We start from the raw sequence: 21,436 nt of genomic DNA on the forward strand, positions 1-21,436 counted from the left end.
GGGGGGGGGGGGGGTGAGGCGTGAGCGGGAGCGTGGGTCTCTGGGGTTGAAGGGTAGAGGCCTGCAGTAAACCGTGGCATGTCTTGGTTATAGGTGGGTTGTGAACGAGCCATTCTTCTGTCCAGGCCCTTCTAGGTGTGTGTCCAGCTCTCATCACCTTTGCTCACGCTGAGAGTTCAAGGCACAGCCTCCACCTCCTGCCTCAGTCTTGCCCTGGGGCTCTGGTTCTGCATTTCCAACAGCGAGGCATTCCTCCCCGTTCCTGTCGGAATCTCTGTCAACAGAAAGGCAGGTGGGGTGGGGTGTACGCACCGCTTCTCAAACCGCCAGTGCACAGGAACCACCCGAAGGTCTTCTTACAGTAAAGACGTCCGCTCCTTGGGTCTTGGCCTGTGTCCAGCCTGAATCTGACTTTCCCAGGAGACTCTGCTGCTGGTTGAGGACACATCTGAGTAGCAAGAATACTGACCTGGAGCCAGACCGTGGTGAATAGTGTAAACATTGCCTTGGACATGGAGAGTGCCGAGCACATGCTGGATTCTGCTGTTAGTACCAATAGTACATTACATGGCTGCAGCTTATGACTGCATACATTACACATGTGAATCTGAATTGTACTTCTCTCGAAACCTACCTGTGACTTCCAATCATCGTTAATGCAACCTCCCAGCCACTAAGGTTCTCCTTCATATGCACAGCTGTTAACTGCTTGGTGTTCATCTTCTCAAACCCAAATGCTTTCCACAGCTTCCCTCCTCTCTGTTACCAGGCTCAGGCTGGAGTTGCCATATTCCCGTGTAATTGCATTGACCATGCTTTTTATTTTCTGTATTTTGGTGCTTTGATATATGGGGACCACCCCTTCCAGAGTTAGCTAATTCCTGGAGTTGGCAAAAAACTATCCGGGGTGTGCACCTTCCAGATGCAGACTGACCAGCCTGAGCCTTCCTTCCTGGGCACTCACAGCCCCTTCACTCTTTGCCTGCCTTCCTCACCCCAGGGCGGGGCCAGACTATTCCAGGCAGCTCCCACTCCTCAGAGCCACAACATCACCTGACTCCTAACCCCATTTACCTGCTCCCACCCTGGCCCTGCCTCCTGCGGCCACCTGTGTGACCCGTCCTCTTGGATCTGTTTGTAAAACGATGTTTTGATGCCAATTGCATCCTGGTCTGTTGGCCTCACCTTACCTAAGTAATAATAAAACCTACATTTCAAAAAGTACCACCCCTTCAATTTAATACTATATTTTGGTTAACCTTTCTTTCTTTCTTTCTTTTTTTTTTTTGATAATTCAATTCTTTATTAAGGAAATTTGATTCTTTTGTTACAACTTTTTAGATTTGTGTTTGCAAACATTTAACATGGGGGTGGGGAGGGGAAACCAAGAACAACCCATACCACTCTTTACCTTCCCCAGCTTCTGGCAGAAGCAGGACCTAGAATAAGGCTCCAGACACGGGTTTTCACTTGAACCTTGCCTGGCTCGCACTCCGGGCCCCGAAATGCCTTCATAACCTGGGAACCGGGCTCTGGGTAGCTGGAGGAGCTCTGGGTTGTCGCCTCCTAGACTGTGTTGGGGAACAGCTGGGTCGCCTTCTCTTGAACAGTGTCGGGGGATCACTGGGTCACCTTCTCGCGGACAGCGCCGGGGGAGGCCTGGACCGCAGCCACCCGGACAGCAGCAGAGAATTCTGCGGCTCGGCCTGCTGGGCAGCGTTCGTCCACGAGCCTTGTGCCCGGAGTTGGCGGTGATAGCGAGCCAAGTTCATGATCATCTTGGACACATCCTTTTGGTAAGGAGGCCGACCCAATAGCAAGATCTCAGCCTCGCCTTCAGGGTCCCGCTGATGCATGCGAAGCAGGGTCTGTGACACACACTCGACGTGCGGAATGTGCTCTCCGCCGGCTGAAGGTCTCCCACCAGCCTCGCCTCGAGGTGACCTGCCTGCGGGCTCTTGAGGTTCTCTGTGTGCAACCAGGAGGGCTGCTTCGCGGTCACCCTGCACCGGAATGGCGCCCTCCCCGCTGCTTCGGTTGCACGGTTGCACGAGTGTGGGAAAGCGCTTGCTGCGGCGGGCCACGCGGAGATGCTGTAGATGCAAGTGGCCTGGCTACGGCCTGGCTAATCTTTCATGAATCTCTTCTTTGTTCAAAATCCTCCCCTGGCCGACTTCCCATTTCTTTTAGGATAAAGTCAGTATCTTTGCCTGAACATTCAGAGCCCTAAACCAGCTCATCCCTACACACACCTCTAACCTTAGTCACAGGTGTCCCTCCATCCTCCTGGTACCTGCTCTAGTTCCCCAGCACAGCCTGTGCTCATCACTGCCCATCAGATGGATGAAACCACCCACCTGGAAGTACCGGCTCTTACCTGCTTTTTAAGATGTTTCAACGAATTCTCCTCCAAGGAACCTCCTGGGAAGCACCCCCTTTCTGAGCGAATACAGAGTTTTCCAACTTCCCTCTGGTCTTAAGGAGGGCAAGTCCTTGCCACACATGGAGGTAGGAACTGAGTGTTGACTATGGGTGGTCAGCTTCAGGTGTTACAGAGAATAGTGCTTATTGCTAAGTTTTGTTACACCATGGGTTTTATTCACACCACGGTGAGTGAGGTGAGCGGGAATACCACTCTGTGATTTTCTTTGACTCTCCCCAGCACACAGATCTCAACATGGCTTTTTACTCTCAAATGTGCACTGTGAAGTACCTTCTGAGAGGTGTAACTTCTGCAGATGCTCTGCTGTTGAGCTTTTTGTTCCTTGTGAATCTGGGAATCCGTGAAGATATTGGGCTCTGTTTCTTGCAAATGCCAACCACCTCGCAATAGTTACTTATGCATCTGCTTTGCTTTCCTTCGAGACTGTGGCTCCTTGAGAACAAAGACAGGAGCTGCCACAATGAACACTGATGAACTGATGGCTTCTTAATTAAGTTAATTTGGGCGGCATTTGCTGACCTCCCCATTATATGACCTCTGAAGTGGATTTTAGCCTCCCCCCCTTTTAAAAAATATGTACTTTTATTGATTTGAGAGAGAAAAGAAGGGAGAGGGAAAGAGAGAGAGAAGCATCAATGATGAGAGAGAATCATCAATTGACTGCCTCCTGCATGCCTTCTGCTGGGGATCTAGCCCACAATCCGGGCATATGCCCTGACCTGGAATCCAACTGTGACCTCCTGGTTTATAGATCAACCCTCAACACCAACCCACACTGGCCAGGCTAGCCTGGGTCAATGGCAATACTTGATGTTTAAGTAAAAGGTTTTGGGGGAGCTCAGGTAAAAGTAGGAAGTTACTTTGGAAATGTGCCTTTCTCTGTGAGTCTAACCCAACGCTCTGTGCACACAGGTCCCCAATAGACTTGATGCTTTGAAAACAGAAAGGCCCATCCCATCCTCCTCTGATTCACGAACATAGATGAGGGTTAGTTTGAAAAGAGCACCACACAGATTCTGATTTTTCCTGCGAAGTTGACAGAGGTGCACACGCTTTCCCAGTGACAGCATCATGTACCTGGTTTTCTCATCTTGACTGACCTGACCAATCAAGCTGGAGACCACGAAAACTCCCAGGAAAAAGTTCAGCAGCTGAAACACAATTTCGAATAAAGTTTGTGGTTCTGGAAGACCCCCAATGGTAATCAAACTTCGGACTGCCCAGTAATAACATCTCAGATACCTGAGAAAAGAGAAAATACACATTTTGCTTTCTACTCTAACATTAAAATATCACTGTGCTTGGGAACATAGATCACCACCACATTATAACACACATCCTCCTGATCAAGATTTCTTTCCACGGCAGCATTGGGAAGTACCACATGTTCTAATGTCAACTTCTTCTTCTTATTATTTTAAACTAGTGCCCTGGTGCACGGATTCGTGCACATCGAAAGGAAATTAATTAGAAGGTGGCTGACAGGGTGGGACTGGGCGAGATGGGTTGGACACGCCCTGGAGCCAACCTCCTGCAGTCCCTCCCTGGCTGGCTGGCTGCACCTGGGGCGGCCGTGTGGCTCAAAGGGTGTCTGCGGAGTGAGCGGGGTCCCTGCTGGGGACCCTCGGCCTGGCTTGCAGGGTTCAGGCCGAAACCGGCTCTCCGACATCCCCCAAGGGGCCCCAGATTGTGAGAGGGCAGTTCTCAGGTGACGCACCCTGGAATCAGACTCCCTCCTCTCTGGTTTCGGGGTGCATCACCTGAGAACCGCCACTGCCAAGTCATCACAGCTCGGCAACTCCTGTGTTGAATGTCTGTCCCCTGGTGGTCAGTGCACATCATAGCTACTGGTTGGACGGTTGGATGGTTGCTTAGCCTTTTATATATAGAGATATTTTGCTCTGGCCAGTTTTGCTCAGTGGCTAGAGTGTCGGCCCATGGAACAAAGGGTCTTGGGTTAGATTCTTGATCAAGGGCATGTACTTCAGTTGCAGGTTCCATCCCTGGAACCTGTGGGAAGCAACTAATCGATGTTTGTGTGTCTCTCTCTTTCTCTCACTCTCTCCCCCTCCCTCCCTTGTACTCTCTAGAAAAATCAATGGGAAAATATCCTCGGGTGAGGATTAATAGAGACATTTTTAAAAAGTTGATAAAGAGAGAGAGAGAGAGAGAGAGAGAGAGAGAGAGAGAGAAACATGGATCAGCTGCCTCCTGCATGCCCCCTTCCAGGGATCTAGCCTGAAACCTGGGCAAGTGCCCTGAGCAGGAATTGAACCAGTGACCTTTCAGTGCACAAAGGACACCCAACCAACTGAGCCACCCAGCTGGGGCTAATGTCACCTATTGATGTACGTTGTGAAATGATGCAACAAACCCAAGGAGGGTGTCTACTAAGCAGTTCCTCTTATCTCTTGCTGCAAAACAAATCACTCCAAAATGTGATGCTATAAACCAACAACTTCTCGTTAGGCTCATACTGTGTGACTCAGGCACTCATGCCAGGCCCAGCAGAGACGGGTCCTCTGTGCCCGTGAGGAGTGGGCCCTGGCGGGGGGGGGGGGGGGGGCTCGCAGGGTGCTGGAGAGAGCTGGAAAGACTTGACTGAGGCCAGGTGTCTGGGCCTGGATCCTGTGCCTTGCTTGGTCCTCTGCTCTGTCTGCTTGAAGCGCTGGGAGGTACTAGCAGACACAGACTGGTCTCCGCCCTGGCTCCCGGTTCAGGGCTCCTGACACCTGTGATTTCCTGGGTGACAGGGGTGTTTCTTTGTCCTAAGGAGGTGACTCTGGGTGGGCTCCTGGGTGAGGCTGGTCACTGGAAGGACCACGCCATGATTAGAAGCTTGGAATGTTCTTTTAAATTTTTTTTGAAGGCTTTAAATTTCACTTCATTTTTATTGATTGATTTTTAGAGAGAGAAAGGGGAAGGGAGGGAGAGAAAGATTCATTTGTTGTTCCCTTGATTCATACATTCGTTGGTTGATTCTTGTATGTGCCCTGACTGGGGATTGAGCCTGCACCTTTGGCATATGGGGACGATGCTCTAACTAACTGAGCTACCTGGCCAGGGTGAAGCTTGGAATTTTCACCAGATCTAGAAAGAAATTACTCATTTTGAAATTCAATACCTTTTGAAGGACATGAGTTGTGGGTTTTTTGTTTGTTTGTTTTTGTAACTTGGCAGATATAGGAAGAGAAAGGCAATGAGTTGTTGGTAGGTTGGGAACCACTCTGCCAAGGGGGTGAAGATGCCATCACTGCAATTTCCTCCAGCAGCTTCCTGGGCTTAGTACTCTCACAGTGAGCTTGGATGTTAGAGAGAACCAGCCTGAAGAAGTATGGGATGAATTTCATGGGTTGCATTTTAACTTTCAAATTTATCATTTCCTGTTACCTGCACCTATGTGTCTTTTTAAATTAAGGAACTTTATTTTTAAATATTTCTTGTTGAAAGTGTTACATATGTCCCCTCTCCCCCCACTGACCTCTTCTAGCCCGTCCCGCCCCCACCCCAGGCCCTCATCACCCTCTGGTCTGTGTCCCCTGAAGCCAATACTGCCCAGCAGTGGGGAGGGCCGGCTCCCCTCCCTGTGTGACCCTCTCCGACAGGTGTCGGGACTCCCGTGCCCTCCTCTGTCACCCGGTGCCAGCAGGGACAAGCATGTGAATTACTCTCTCGTTTTCTTGTTTTCCATGTTAAATACCACTCCCCTGTGCAGCTCAGGCGCTGGCTTAAACTATTGTGTGTGTATGAATAGTCTGTGTGCTAATTGGAGGTTTTCTGCCCTGATGCCCTGGGATTTGAGGATTCTTTTCTGTCATGTCTTATATCCAGACATGCACAACCAAAGGTAAGATTTGTAACTTAATTAGGTGGTATCTTACGGATTTTCTAGGATTATCGTAGTGACCCAGCGCTTCTGCCTCCCTCTGCTCACGGAACTCTGCAGCCTGGTGGTCTGATTGCATCTGAAGGGGCCGCATGTCTGGGTAACGGCTGGTCTTCCTAGGCTTTGGCCAGGGTCTGAGCTGAAGTATCTGGGGGACTCTGGGGAGACACCTTCACGGACCTGGGCCTGCGTCTCCTGTGGGAGACGGGGCTGTTACTCTCGGCTTCCCCAGCCCCAGGCGGGTGGCAACCCTTCCTCATGTCCTCCGCCATGGTCCCCAGGGGCAGCCTGGCGCTCCCCTTTCCTGTGAAGACCCATGTGCTAGGCATCGGGGCTTGGGGTGCACTGAGAGCTTTGGGCATATTGGGGAATTGATGTCAGAAGAGAAATAAATATATGTATTTATCGGAACCAGGGAACCTTACCTGGTCATGCTTTCCCTTGGCTAAGCCCTGTCCTTGCTCCTGAGCTTTCTAAGGCAGGATGCTCTCTCACCAAATGGAAGGGGCTTCTTGTCTCCTCTTGAAGCGCACGGCGTCAGTCTGGTGAGGGTTCACGGGGCAGCAGTAAACTTGGTTCTATTTTAAATGTGCCCAGCACCGACTTAGGTCACAGTCTGCCACCTGGTCCTTGCTGAAAGGGCGAGGACTACGCCCTCCATCTTACCCTGGATCCTCCATTTTTGGGCAGCCATGTGCTCGGCAAGGACCTTCTTCCTGGAAGCCCAAGCCTCTGCTAGCCACACCCAGGATTTCTTTAAACTAACCAATGAAAGTGCGTGCCATAGATATGACCACACCGACTTATGCCCGGCCAATTGGCAGGGCCCACAGTCCTCTATCCTCCCCTTACTCCACACCCCTATAAAACCCCTCTTCACACAGGGCTAGCTCTCTCTCTGCCACTTGCCGCTGCGTCGGTGAGTGTGGTCGGGGAGCCGAGCTAGCTCGAATAAAGACTCTTTGCTTTTGCATCAGACTTGGCTGGCTCCCTGGTGGTCTTTTGGGGATCTTGAAATCTGGGCATAACATTTGGGGGCTCGCTGGGATCTCCAAGACCCTTGAGGGACCCCCGATCTGGAGAGTCTGACTGACTGCAGTAAGTGTCTGTGTGTTGTGTATTCTGTTCTGTGTGTTATATGTTCTGTCCTGTGTGAGCTCACTTCTGAAATTCTGTAGTGCCCGAAGAGGTCTAGGTGGACGCACTGCTGAAGGACCACGGGTGGGGAGAGTCGGAAGACGTTCTGCTCCCCAGGAGGGATGCATATTCCCCTCATGAGGGACTTGTATTCTCCTCACGGATTTGAGATGAGGCGGGTTGCTCCTGCTGGTTTGGCATAAGGCCATGGTCTAGCTTTTGAGTTTGCTTCCATGGAGTTGGAAGGCTGTATTTTTTTGGGGCCCTTTAATTGTCTGTGTTTGTGTTTTTTTCTGTTTTATTTTGTGCACTTACTGGACGGACATTATGGGACAGGCTCAAACTACTCCTTTAAGCATTATGGTCCTTTTAAAGTCAAGGGCTGGACCAAACCTGCTTGCCAGCCTCAGGTGTGGTTTTCCAGGGTCACTGAGGAGAGCCTTGAAGCGTAGGGTGTGGGCCCGGCTGGAGCCGCCGCAAGTGCAGATCTTGGTGGTAGTAGCAAATAATTTAAAGTCTCCTTCTCGTAATTGAAAAGTTTTACAAAATTTAAAAAATGCGTCTGGGATTTCTGTTCACGTGTAAAGAGAAAAGTGGCTTGAAACTAATGCGCGCATTGTCTGATTTCGGATTAGATAGAGTTTTGAGCTGGAATCTCTTTATAAATGTACAAAATAAAACCCCAAGACTGATTATTTCCTAGGAAAGATGGCAAATTTTACCCAAAGGAAAAAAGATGCTGGCTATATTTTAGCAGCAGGATTGGCATTTCCATAATAAAGAACAGTTTTTAAAGGTTGTTCAAGGTAAAAAAAAACCTGGTCCTTTGTTAATTAAGAAAGCTTTTCTTAATGGAAGAAGGGGACAGTCACCTCCCGCCTGTAGCAAAATCTTAAAGAATGTGGTCAATTTACATCTGAAAAGACCAGGTAGGCCAGAACCTGTTTTGCAAGGCTCAAATATGGTTTTCCAGAGCGGCTTGAAAGTAAAAAGTAAAGTTTACTAAATCAAATTATAAAAGTTGCTCAATAATATAATTTGCCTCATGAAAAATCTAGAGGACAGAATTGAATCTGTTGGTTGATTATGTCTTGCATTTTTGAAGTTTATTCTTAAAAATGCTACTGATTGAGAAATGCTGAATATTTGACTTGCTAGCTAAAAGTTTAAGGTTCGGATTAAATTGGGAAAAATTGTGTGTTGTGGTAGCTAAATGCCTTTGCTTATTGGTCTGATGAAAAAAAGAGGATTAATTTTATGACCTCAACTGAAATTTTTAAGACAAAAACCAGTTTAAATTTAATTGATATTCTTTAAGATAATTATAAAAGGTATAAACAGCTAATGATATTTCTGTTTGCAATATAATATTGGCCATCTATCTTTTAGGGATTTTGGTTTGCTCTTCCCTTGTTTATTGTGAGAATGAGGAAATCATCTTTTCTGTCAGAGAACAGTTTAGACAGCCACCATTTTGGGCTGCGTGACTTGGCAGCCGCCATGTTGGCCACATGGCTTGCCGTGTCCCTGGGGGCCGCCATCTAGAAATAGCAAAGGCCCCTCCCTCTGATTTAGCCAAAAGAGAATGTCTGCTCACTGAGGCAGGATGGAATTTCAAGGGTAGAGCTTTAAGGCAAAATTTTACTACAGAAATGTGGGTGGGGCAGAAAGTGTGCTTGCCTCGCAGATTTATTTAATACTAATTTTAAGAAGATATTTTTAATGCTTAATAATTAATTAGCAATCACGGTCTTAATATAATTTCAGTGGTATGATAGACCAATGTTTCTGAGCAGTTGGCTTTATAAGGGCCGACAATAGTAAATCTAGAAAACCCTGCTTTCCTTAAACCAAGGACAATTAAAGTTATATGTTCCCTCCCTAAACAAAAGTTAAGTAGTTTATGTCAAAGTCTTTAAAAGGGACTGATGGCAGTAATATGGTAACAATTATTTCAGATAAAACATGAAAGGATTTATTCCCTTCTACTGTGTGGAGGGCCCCCTGGGAAGGCACTTAAGCATTCTGTATTGACCTCTCTTGACCTTTTTTTGCCAAGAGGATTCCGATTGTCTACAGCTGTTATCTGAGCTCTCCGTTCAAGCTGAGATCATGAAAAGCTGGTACCATGGATCTGTCTCTTGCCCAATGGTGTAAGCTGGGCCCTCTCTGGAGAAGAAACCTGGGTTCCCTATGATCAATGCCGGAGCCCTGCCAGCAGGCCAGGGGATCCAAAGGCAGTTGCTGGGCATGGAGGCTAGAGGGACATAGGTTAACAAGGAGACAGAACTGAACCTCACATCACCCTACTTGGCCCAGAGGATGGCTGGTAGTCAATGATGGGTAAGACCCCCCCCCCTCAGGGAGGGGAAATCTAAGACAGGCACAGTCGGGGGGCCAGTAGGAGAGAACTTGGGGTTCAATAGAGGTGGGACACAGATCCTCACCCCCCCCCCAGTGGTGCAGGGGCTTGAACACTCGCCCCTTCTGAGGAAGGTCTCCTGTGCCCATGGCTGCTTCTTGCTTCCCATGCCCAGCCCAGATAAGGAACCAAATAACAAAAGAGATTTGGTCCAGCTGGAATCAGAATCCAGATAAATGGAGGTTTGGCTAACAGACCCTATGTCTAAATCTAGCCTAACAATAGGAATGCTCAGAGTCTTCACAAGGGTGTAAATTAAAATTATTATTAGAATATTAAATTTGACAGTAAAATAGTTGTCAAGTTTTCAAATTAATTAAACTTGGCTAACTTGAAATACGTCATTATTCAAAAGGTATTAACCAAAATTTTCATTTCGTGGTAAGCTGCTGGAAGACATCTTACCCAGGTATGGTTTTCCTGCTATGATAGGATCCGACAATGGACCAGCATTTATTTCACAGGTAACGCAGGTAGTAGCCAGGGCTATTGGGGAAAATTGGAAATTCTTATAGGCCCCAGAGTTCAGGGCAGGTAGAAAGGATGAACAGAACTCTAAAGGAGACCCTTACCAAATTAACCATGGAGACTGGCGGGCACTGGGTGGCTCTCCTACTGTATGCCCTTTACCGGGTAAGGAACTCCCCTTACACTCTGGGCTTTACTCCCTATGAAATCATGTTTGGCAGGCCACCCCCTATCATTCCTAACCCTGCCTGTGACTGTGTTTTGTTTGACTTGCTGTTTTCAATTGTTTGTTGGAATCCTCATGGAGGAGGCCTGGTAGCTGCTCTGCCACAAAGGGAACTGGTGGAAAGACAGGAGAGCAGAGCGCTGTGGCTGATGGGCAGGGTTAAGAAAGGGGCACTCTCCCTGGACATGGAAACCATCGGGACTTTGAAGTTCTCCAAGAAGAGGAGGAGTCTGACTCAGAGACTGGCCGAAACCTTGTTGGGTTAGGAGAACCAGAGGCTGTGTATTGAACTTATAGACTGAAGTTTGCTGGGCAGAGGTCCAAACCCAGTGGTATAGGGGTTAAGCTACCTGTGTACAGCAAAACAACTTTCTCCTGTGCCAGAATACATTTTAAGGAAATTTGACAGACTATGTTTATCACTAGAAAGAAAAACTGGCCATAGTGCACAGTCCAGACAGTGACCTGCAGAAAACTGTATACATCTTCATGGACATAGCTCCAAAGAGACAAGGACGATGTTGCTTTATATAGGAAGGTCAAGAGTAGACTTTAGTCACCTCCCTAAAATGTTTGTATATCCCTACCATATCTCATGTTTAGTAACAGAAGATTTAGCTGCCTGAAGCGGCCATGGTGCCAATATCATGTTTCATTGTATTAATATGTTATATTAATCTTCAATTCTCTTACAGGTTTAAATGTAGCTATATCTGTGGACCGGTGATAGTCTACAGTCCTTGGTAGTCTTTGGGAATAACTGGCAAGTGTCCAGTCTCCCACACTGAGGGACATTGTTATAGCTATGTATTAGCTGTCCTGGAAGGTGGTCAGTTACCATTCTTGTTGTGTTTAAGTTGTTAAAACTGAAATGTTTTCTTTCCCTTCAACCGGACCATTTGTTATAGTTTGTCTCTACCAGGTCACAAGCCCAGCTCCTTCTGTGCCCAGGACAGCAGGGAGCCTGAGTGGAAGATGACCTCTAACCAGACACACCCGCTGCAGATCACCCTCTGGAGGACAGCAGACCTCGCCAGACCCCTTGTAATCCTCCTAATGCTGTTGACTTTCAGCCCTTGCATTATTAACAGACTAGTCCAATTTGTCAAGAAGCTTATAGGGGTGGTTCAGTTGATAGTTCTGTGCGCCTAGTACAGGCCTCTACCAACGATGAAATAGAAATGCAGTCTGTCTCATGAAAGGGCGAGGGCTATGCCCTCCATCTTGCCCCAGGGTAAAGGCTACGCCCTCCATCTTACCCTAGATCCTCCATTTTTGGGCAGCCATGTGCTTGGCAAGGAGCTTCTTCCCGGAAGCCCAAGCCTTTGCTAGCCACACCCAGGATTTCTTTAAACTAACCAATGAAAGTGCGCACCATAGATATGACCACATCCTGTGTAACAAGACACTGACTTGCACCCGGCCAATTGGCAGGGCCCACAGTCCTCTCTCCTCCCCTTACTCCACCCCCCTATAAAACCCCTCTTCGCACAGGGCTAGCTCTCTCTCTGCAGCTTGCTGCTGCGTTGGTGAGTGTGGTCGGGGAGCTGAGCTAGCTTGAATAAAGACTCTTTGCTTTTGCATTGGACTCAGCTGGCTTCCTGGTGGTCTTTTGGGGATCTTGAAATCTGGGCATAACACTCACGAGGGCAAAGTTTACCAGCCCAGTGGCCTCGGGAGCACCTTCCATCTAGGGGTCATCACACACCACACAGGCTTGCAAGGCCGAAGTACACAAAGCCACAGGAGGAGCAGCCATGCCCCTGAGGGCCCCATGCAGATTGTCCTAGAATATGTGAGCATGCCACTGCTAGAGGCATTTCTCTGTAGGATGGCAACCCGTGCCCTGGCTGGCCCCTGGATGGGAAGCTTTGGTTCTGAGAGTCTCCTGGCTACACAGCAGTGTCGGCGCCTGGGGGGGAAGGCAGTGCTTGCCTTCAGGGAGGTGGCCGGAGGGAACTGCTGCTGGGAAGTGTGCGACCTGCTTCCTGGCTAGGGAGGGATCGCTTTTGTAATTCTTCTGTGAGGCAGTAAGAGGAACAGGTGGTTTCTAATTATTCCGTGAAAGGTTCCACTTACAGCCACTGAATCCAGCCTGTCAGCTACATTCTCACGTTTTCTGTCCTCACTAACTGTTCTTGTTTCAGACCAGTGGTTCTCAACCTTGGCTGCACATTAGGATCACCTGGGAATCTTTTTAAAATCCTGATTCCTGGGCCTCATCCTCCGGAAATTCTGTTTCTTTGTTACTAATGTTGTGGCCCCACCCCATAACAAAGATGGTGTTTTTGCTGATTTCTCTTCCTTGTATTCATTTTTGCTATATGAGTTTCTCTGATTTATTATAAGCATTTTATTAAGTGCATACCACATAGAATTGGGATATATTAATGGGGAATTGAAACTTTTAGTGTTATATGGTGACATTCTTTTTCCTAAAATTACTTTTGTTTTAAAGTTTATTGGACTGATATTGACAATCTCTTTTGGTTGGTGAATTTGGTCCATTGTTTTTTGACTGATTCTGTTTTATAGTTTTCTGATCCTATTGTCTCTTGTCCAGAGGAAGACGCTGTCCTTGTTTCTGTTCCCAGTGGTGAGCGGCCTCAGCACACACAGCTGTTTGGTAGACTTTGCGATCCTTCTTACAATTTTGCAATAATTGAAAGCAGTTGTGATCACAAATTATCTAGAAATGTAACAAGTAATCACTAACAACAAACATTACAAGTAATGGAGCTTGTTGAGTTTTAGGGATGGGCCCTGTGGACATGTGGCTTATGCCATGGCTGGGATCAGAAGTCCGATGTTAGCGCACTTTCGCCCAGCAGAAGGAGTTCCGGTGCAGCTCTGTACTAGCTTGCTGATTCAGGCTCTGGCATGAATTATACACTCACTTTTAGGCAATATTTACTAGAGTTGGTACCTTACTCAGTTTCCTATATAAATTATTTATAATAAACTAAATACCTACTTAAGTTAATTCACATGCTAAAGGGAATTACTTATAGATCTGGCTGTAAACTTTCATGGGATATTCTGGGTGTTTGTGTGCCTGTGTGTTTGTGTGTCTGTGTGTGTATGTAGGTGTGCTTTCCTAGTGAGTGGGCCTCTGACTTTAAATTTTTAAAATCAGTTTGGGTTAAAAGTTCAAAATTGTTGGTCTAATCCCTTACACGCGTCCTACACTCTGTAGGTGGCGTGTGAGTGGTGAGGTGTCTCCCTTTGTTTGCGGTATCTGTCACTGCCTTCCTCCTGAGGGCCGCGTGGGCTGCCCAACAGAGCCACGCTGGGGCTGCTCTTTCCGGCAAGGACGTTGCCTCTAATGTCGTTTCACTGTTGCAGAAAGCGAGTGGAGGGGACTGAGCCAGGCCCTGTGTCTGCCCCCAGGGAGTCTCACGGTGAGTACCCTGGTGCCATCACTGAGTCCCAACTGCTCCCTGACACTGTCAGATGACCTCTTTCTCCTGGGGTCCTGCCTGTCTAATCATCAAGTTGAACAGAGTCCTTGTGACTCTCTGAGTGTTTGAGTGAGTGGTCATTGCTGACCCATAACCTATAAAATCCTTCGGTGGTCAACTAATGAGCCCTCCCCTGCCCTGCAAACAACTGACACAGTTCACTCCTAAAGATCCGCACTGAGTGACCCAACGTTACCTGGCCCTCAGCTGTCTGAGGCAGAGGCTTCCAAACTTGTTTGGTCATGATGCAGAATAAGAAATGCACTTCCTGGGTCAGCACAGGATGCGCACGCACATGTGCACATATGCACGCACATGTGTGCGCACATGGACACATGCATGCATACACATATACTTACACACACACATGCACACACATATGCACCCCTACTAGATATGACAGACTCTGATATTTCCTATTCTGTCCTCCTCTACTTGACCTTCTTTCATGGAAGATATCCCATTAAAGCGTTTTCACTGCCCACTGATTGTGACTTACAGTTGTGACTTACAGTTTCAAAAACACTGGCTTTACAAGACTCTTACACTGAAACAGAAAGTTAAGAAGGCAATAAAAGTTTCCTTCAAAATGAAAACTCACATGTTTCCTTCACCATTGTACACCCATCTGGTGGTTCCGAAGCCTTGGTGGTCGGAAGCCCAGTAGTAGATGCAGGCATTCACGTGCAGAGCAAACAGCAGGCCGCCCGCCGTCCGAGAGACCCTGTGGAGGACAGCAGAGTGGGCACACGGGCTGTTCCGAGCGCAGCCTGGCTAGCGGTTCCTTCTTCTGACCATTGCTGCCTAGTCTGCTCGCTCCAAATCTGGGCGTTAACTCCCAGGCGGCAGTGTGACAGGATGGAGCCAGGCACGTTCTCTGACTGCGGTGTCCTGACGAGCACTGACAGAGTAAAAACCTCCCTCTCTTTCTGCAGATGCTATGGATCTGCTCCCTAAAGATGTGCCCCAGGGCCACCTAGAGTCCCATGAAGTAGCCATGCTGACTTAACCTCGGGAGAGCTTGCCGGCTTCCTGCTATGATTATGTGGCTGGAGGTCTCCATGCACCGGAGCATCAGCAGAGCAAATAGACGAAACTTGGCTGAGAATGAGTTGTCTGAGGGAGACGGGAGGTCAGCCTGTGACCGAGCAGCTATTTGTACCTGTTCTGGAAGCCGGGAATTTGGCCTATGTTTTTAGTCCTAGTTGACAAAAACAGTTATCAGACTCTGGTGTGAATTACACCCTCACTTTTAGGCAGTATGATTTCCATACTCTCATATCACTTCAGAATATATATTCAAGTCTGTTTTAGAACACAACCTGACATGTTAAGTGGCCAAAATCCAAGATGATCCCTTCTCTTTGCAGGAGGTCACATTCCTCCATCTGATGGGCAGCTCACGCGGCCCTCGGGAGGAAGGCAATGACCGATACCGCAAACAAAGGGAGTCACCTCACCGCTCTATGAAGCTAAGAGTTATATAAAATATTTATGTCTTTGGAACAGGTAATGCACTTACACACTCCTCCTTTACTACCTGAGCGCGCCTGTAGATATACACCCTGTCCATGATCAATTCCGCCATACCTGTAGATATACGCCCTGTCCATGATCAATTCCGCCATACCTGTAGATATACGCCCTGTCCATGATCAATTCCACCATACCTGTAGCTATACGCCCTGTCCATGACTGACTCCACCTTACCTGTGGATATACGCCCTGTCCATGATCAATTCCGCCATACCTGTAGATATACGCCCTGTCCATGACTGACTCTGCCTTACCTGTGGATATACGCCCTGTCCATGGTTGACCCCATCTTACCTGTAGATATACGCTCTGTTCATAATCGATTCCAGGCGGTGATTAAACTCAAAGAATGACCTGTACTATATAGAAAACAAGCAGAGGAAATCCCAAAGTGTGTTAGTCTTAATGATATTTATTTAAATAAAACTATATGACACACATTTTTTTGTCATTCAAAATAATTCTATCTACATATATTAAAAAAAAACTAGCATTTGTTCAGTGGATTTTCCTCTAGGGTCACCTAGCATAGTGCCTAACCAACTTCCACAGCTCCTGGTTCATTGGACTTCCACCCTCTAGTTAGTCTTGTTCCTAATGCTAATGAAAATCAAGCTTAAAAGCATTTTTCCTGTTTCTTTATAAAGCACAGAGTAGAACTCTGTTTTACAAGAATTAAAATCACACTCCCCTAGAACAGCAAACTCATTAGTCAACAGAGCCAAATATCAACAGTACAAGGATTGGAATTTCTTTTGAAAGCTAAATTTTTTAAACTTAAACTATATAGGTAGGTACATTATTATTAACTTAATTAGGGTACTCCTAAGCTGGCCTTTGCTAAAAACGTCCTCAATCTGATTGAGGTACGTTCCCTGAGGTCGACCCCTTCCAACTCTCCCATCCACACTCGTCTTGTATACTTGTTACGTCTATCTCCTTTCGTTCATCCTCTCTATATGTCCAAACCATCTCAACATACCTTTCTCAATCCTCGACACTACATCTTCTTTCACTCCACAACGTTCCCTAAAATTAACTTAATGAACTTTACTTAAAGTTTTAAGTCTTAGTTAAACTATAGGTACATTGAGTAAAACTTGATATCATACTTAGTAATGATATTATTTATTGATAAAATTAAATCCGTTACAATTTACCTTACAATATCCATAAAATTAAATCATGACAATGACTGACAAACACTAATGTGAACAATGGCCTTGCATCTCCTTGGAAAGTTTGGGTAAGTCAGGTTTGTATGTTGTTGTTTTTAATTTTAGGCATGATTCCAGGTTCTCATCAATAAGACCGACTTCTCAATTTACTCTTGATAAGATTCATGCTTGAAAATGATTGTTCGCATAAATATGTAGACCCGAATAAGGAAAGAACAGCAAACGCTAGTTTTTCAGTTGATTATATGAGTCAGGAATACTATTCCAGGTGTTAAAAATCAACATATCTTCCTTCTCCAGGTCTTTCAAAGCAGACCACTTGTGCTGTGAACTAAGTTCACATTTGATTTTCTCCAATATTTCTATATCAGCACAAAGACGTTCAAATTTCGAGCTCCACAGTTCTTTGTTTTTTAAATCCAGCAATTGCATTTCAAAGTTGCCAATGTCAATATTAAAGGGAGAAAAATTTAATTCTGTTACAGTAGCACTGAGAGGTTTTTTAGCAAAGGCTAAAAAAAAAAAGAAAAGCTTCCCTCATATTTAAAATACCGCACGTGGTATTTTGTGGAAGAGCCACACTCAAGGGGCCAAAGAGCCGCATGTGGCTCGAGAGCCGAGGTTTGCTGACCACTGCCCTAGAACATCAGTGAAAGAGGAAGAGGATACACATTGAAATCATAAATAGATGCTGATCCCAAGGCTCAGGGCTAGCACTGCTCCTAAACAGGTTCCATTAAATGTGTTTAATTTCAACAAAATTTCAAGTCCAATAAATATTAGCATCAGTTACCAATTCATGACATTGTTTAAAGAGAGAGCGAGTTTACACACGTCAAATCCAAACAGAGTGGCTATTTCCCTTGAGGTTCTTTCCTGCTTCCATCTATTTCTACCTCAACGCACTCGCCCTACACGCACTCCTCATCCACCTCCTCCTTTACTACCCGAGGCAGAGGAATGCAGGAGTCAGACTTCGCCTCTGCCCTCTGCTAACCGTGTGACCTTGGAAAAGTCACCTAACATTTCTGTGCCTCAGTTTCCTCATCTGTAAAATGGGACAATAAAAGAACATGTCTCTTGAAGGGGTTGTGTGCATATCCAGTTAATGTATTTAATTATTTACTTTGCTGAGAATCACAGGATCCTATAGCTAGGAGGGACTATTAGGGGTTATTTAGTTTGAAGATTATTTAGTTCAAAATTTCATCCAATGTATATCTGACTATAGTAGAACATTTGGAATTAAAAAACAGACATAATAGTAATGACTCTTTAACTAGAAATATACACAAATGGTTTGTTTTCCCAGAACTGCTGAGTAGGAAAAATCCCTCAAACATTCAGATTAAGATAATTTCAATTGGTGGTAAATTGTTTATGGCGCTCTTAACAGAAGTTTGCACAAAGACGTGGTTTAAAAGTTAGTTTAAGTGATCACTGCAGTGAAAATTTATATTCTTAGTGTTTCTCAACTGGAGACAGATAAACAATATTTTTCCCAGAGAACTGTGCATCAGAATGACTCACTTATATGTGAAATGACTGGAGCATGGGGCTACAGAAAAAAGACCAGTGCTGACTTTCAGAATGTCCTACATTAAAAAAGCTTTTGAATACGGACGGATTTTGGATCCCTTAGGGACACAGGGATGGGTGGGAAGCGCTGGCACTTTACACACTTTTATTGCACTGCCAGCCGAACTCCCAAACACATGGCCTGCGTGTCTGAACATTGGTCACCTCTGAACAGGAGCTTCCTGATACTCTCACCTGAGAAGGGAAAGGGATGGCCTGCCCGCCTGGTGCTGGGCGTGAGGCATCGGCCCCTCTCCACTGGAGAGACCATGGGCCTGGAGGTGGAGTCTGGTCGGGAAGCCTGAGAGGAGCCCAGGTCCCCCGCTCAGCACAGCACTGGGGACAGACTGTTCCACCCGCTAGTTCTCATTTCCTCGCCGCTACAACGAAGTCATTTGGAAGAACCAGCAGGTAATGAATATCCAGGTTAACGAAGCAGAGCCCCAAGTATCTGCAACCGCATCTGCCACGGCTGCTGTGTGCTGGCACCAGCATCCGCGCAAGCCCCACCGAGGTCTACACAACCTCTGGCCTTCCTCGTAAGAGGCTGTCTTTGGAAATAGCTATTCTTGCTATGGCTAATGATTTACACCAAATTCCAGACCCTGACTCTCCCCATATTTGTGTTAGTTACCCTATGAAGCTAAGAGTTATAAAATATTTATGTCTTAGAATCTTTAAAACAGGTAATGCACTTACACACTCAAACAGTAGCAAGTACATTCCTTCATGAATCCATCCCCGTTCCCCCGCCTCCCACCCCGCCTGTTAACATTTTCACTAGATTTTTCTGTAGCCTTCCACTGTTTCCATGTACTCAGAAAAACGGCATATTTTCACTTTCTGTTTTACGGAACTTAGTATTGTTATATACACTGTTCTGTAACTAGCTTGTTTTTCACTCAGCAATTTATCTTGGCGGTCTTTTCATACCAGTTCATGGAAAACTTCCTCTTTATTTATTTACTAGAGGAAATAGTAAATAGCACTCGGGGGGGGGGGGGGGGAGGGGAGTCCCTCAGTCCAGCCTGTGCCCTCTCGCAGTCTGGGACCCCTCGGGAGATAACGACCTGCTGGCTTAGGCCTGCTCCCGGGTGGCAGAGGGCAGGCCCAATCCCTAGGTGCAGCCACTGGTCAGGCTCAGAGCAGGGCCGATTGGGGAGTTGGGGCACCGCCCCCTGTCATGCACAGAGCAGGGCGGATTGGGAGGTTGTGATGCCACCCTCAGTCATGCTCAGGGTAGGGCCGATTAGGGGGTTGGGGCACTGCCCCCTGTCACACTCAAGGCAGGGTTGATGGGGAGGTTGTGGCGCCACCCCCTGTCACCCACAGAGCAGGGCCAATCAGGGGGTTGGGGCGCTGCCCCCTGTCACGCACAGAGCAGGGCCCATCAGGGGTTTGGGGCTCCGTACCCTGTCACGCACAGAGCAGGGCCCATCAGGGGGTTGGGGAGCTCCCTCCTGTCACTCACAGAGTAGGGCCGATAGGGGAGTTGGGGCACCGCCCCCTGTCACACACAGAGCAGGGCAGATCAGGGGTTGGAGCACCGCCCCCTATCACCCACAGAACAGGGGGTTGGGCGCCGCCACTGTCACACTCAGGGCAGGGCTGATGGGGAGGTTATGGCTCTACCCCATCACACACAGAACAGGGCCAGTGGGGGGGGGCGGGTTTGGGGCGCGGTACCCTGTCACACACAGAGCAGGGCTGATCAGGGGGTTGGGGCGCCTTCCCCTGTCACGAACAGAGCAGGGCGGATAGGGAGGTTGTGGCCCCGCCCCCAGTAACACACAGAGCCACAGGGCGATCAGGGGGTTGGGGAGCTCCCCCCTATAAGGCACAGAGCAGGGCCGATCAGGGGGTTGGGGCGCCACCCCCTGTCACACACAGAGCAGGGCCCGTGGGGGGAGGGGTTGGGGCGCTGCCCCCTGTCACACACAGAGCTGCAGGGCGATCAGGGAGTTGGGGAGCTCCCCCCTATCAGGCACAGAGCAGGGCGGATAGGGAGGTTGTGGCCCCGCCCCCTGTCACACACAGAGCCGCAGGGTGATCAGCGGGTTTGGGCTCTGCCCCCTGTCACGCTGATCCCAGTGCCAGGAGGCCTCGCGGCTCCACTGATCCCGGTGCAGGGAGGCATATTACCCTTTTACTATATAGGATAGAGGCCTGGTACATGGGTTGGGGCTGGCTGGTTTTCCCTGAAGGGTGTCCTGGATCAGGGTGGGGTGCCTGGCCAGCTTGGATGAGGGGATTATGGCTGTTTGCAGCTGGTCACACACCCTTCAGGGTGGGGGTCCCCACTGGGGTGCCTGGCCAGCCTGGGTGAGGGGCTGAGGGCTGTTTACAGGCTGGCGGGTGACTGAAGCTCCCAACTGCTCCTTTTTTTCTTTTTCTTTTTTTATTCTGGGTCAGCTTTAGCTCTGGCTCCAGCTCTGAGGCCTCTGCTGCTGAAAGCAGGTATCTGGTTTGTTTGGGTTCTATAATCAAAACACTGTAACAACTCCAGCTCTGAGATCCCAGCTGGCTGAAAGCAGGTTTCTGGGGTTTTGTTTAGCTTCTATATTAGTAACTATGTTTCAAACTGCAAGCTCAGAGGCTGGCAAGGCAGGCGGGGAACGTTGGTTTCCTCCGTCACTGAAGCAAGCAAGCCTCATGTTAGTTTCAAGCTGCCTAGCTGCCAGCCGCCATCTTGGCTGGCAGTTAATTTGCATATCTCCTTGATTAGCCAATGGGAAGGGTAGCGGTCGTACGCTAATTACCATGTTTCTCTTTTATTAGATAGGACTAGAGGCCCGGAGCACAAAAATTAGTGCACTCAGGGGGGAGGGGATTCCCTCAGTCCAGCCTGTGCCCTCTCTCAGTCTGGGACCCCTCAGGAGATAATGACCTGCTGGCTTAGGCCTGCTCCCGGGTGGCAGAGGGCAGGCCCAATCCCTAGGTGCAGCCCCTGGTCGGGCTCAGAGCAGGGCCGATTGGGGAGTTGGGGCACCGCCCCCTGTCATGCACAGAGCAGGGTGGATTGGGAGGTTGGGGTGCTGCCCCCTGTCAAGCACAGAGCAGGGCCCATCAGGGGGTTTGGGGCTCCGTACCCTGTCACGCAC

At 48.0% G+C, this 21,436-nt stretch overlaps 1 protein-coding gene across 1 annotated transcript in view; it reads right to left on the reverse strand.

Annotated features, from left to right (window-relative positions):
• The window catches only part of CNGB3 (cyclic nucleotide gated channel subunit beta 3), a 76,636-nt gene that overhangs the window by 42,436 nt on the left and 12,764 nt on the right, over positions 1-21,436 (reverse strand). The window contains 3 exon segments of the mRNA XM_036337544.1: positions 3,544-3,685; positions 14,645-14,767; positions 15,874-15,938. Coding sequence (XP_036193437.1) covers positions 3,544-3,685; positions 14,645-14,767; positions 15,874-15,938 — 330 coding nt within the window.

Source organism: Myotis myotis, unplaced genomic scaffold (genome assembly GCF_014108235.1).
Source record: "Myotis myotis isolate mMyoMyo1 unplaced genomic scaffold, mMyoMyo1.p scaffold_m19_p_16, whole genome shotgun sequence".
NCBI lineage: Eukaryota > Metazoa > Chordata > Mammalia > Chiroptera > Vespertilionidae > Myotis > Myotis myotis.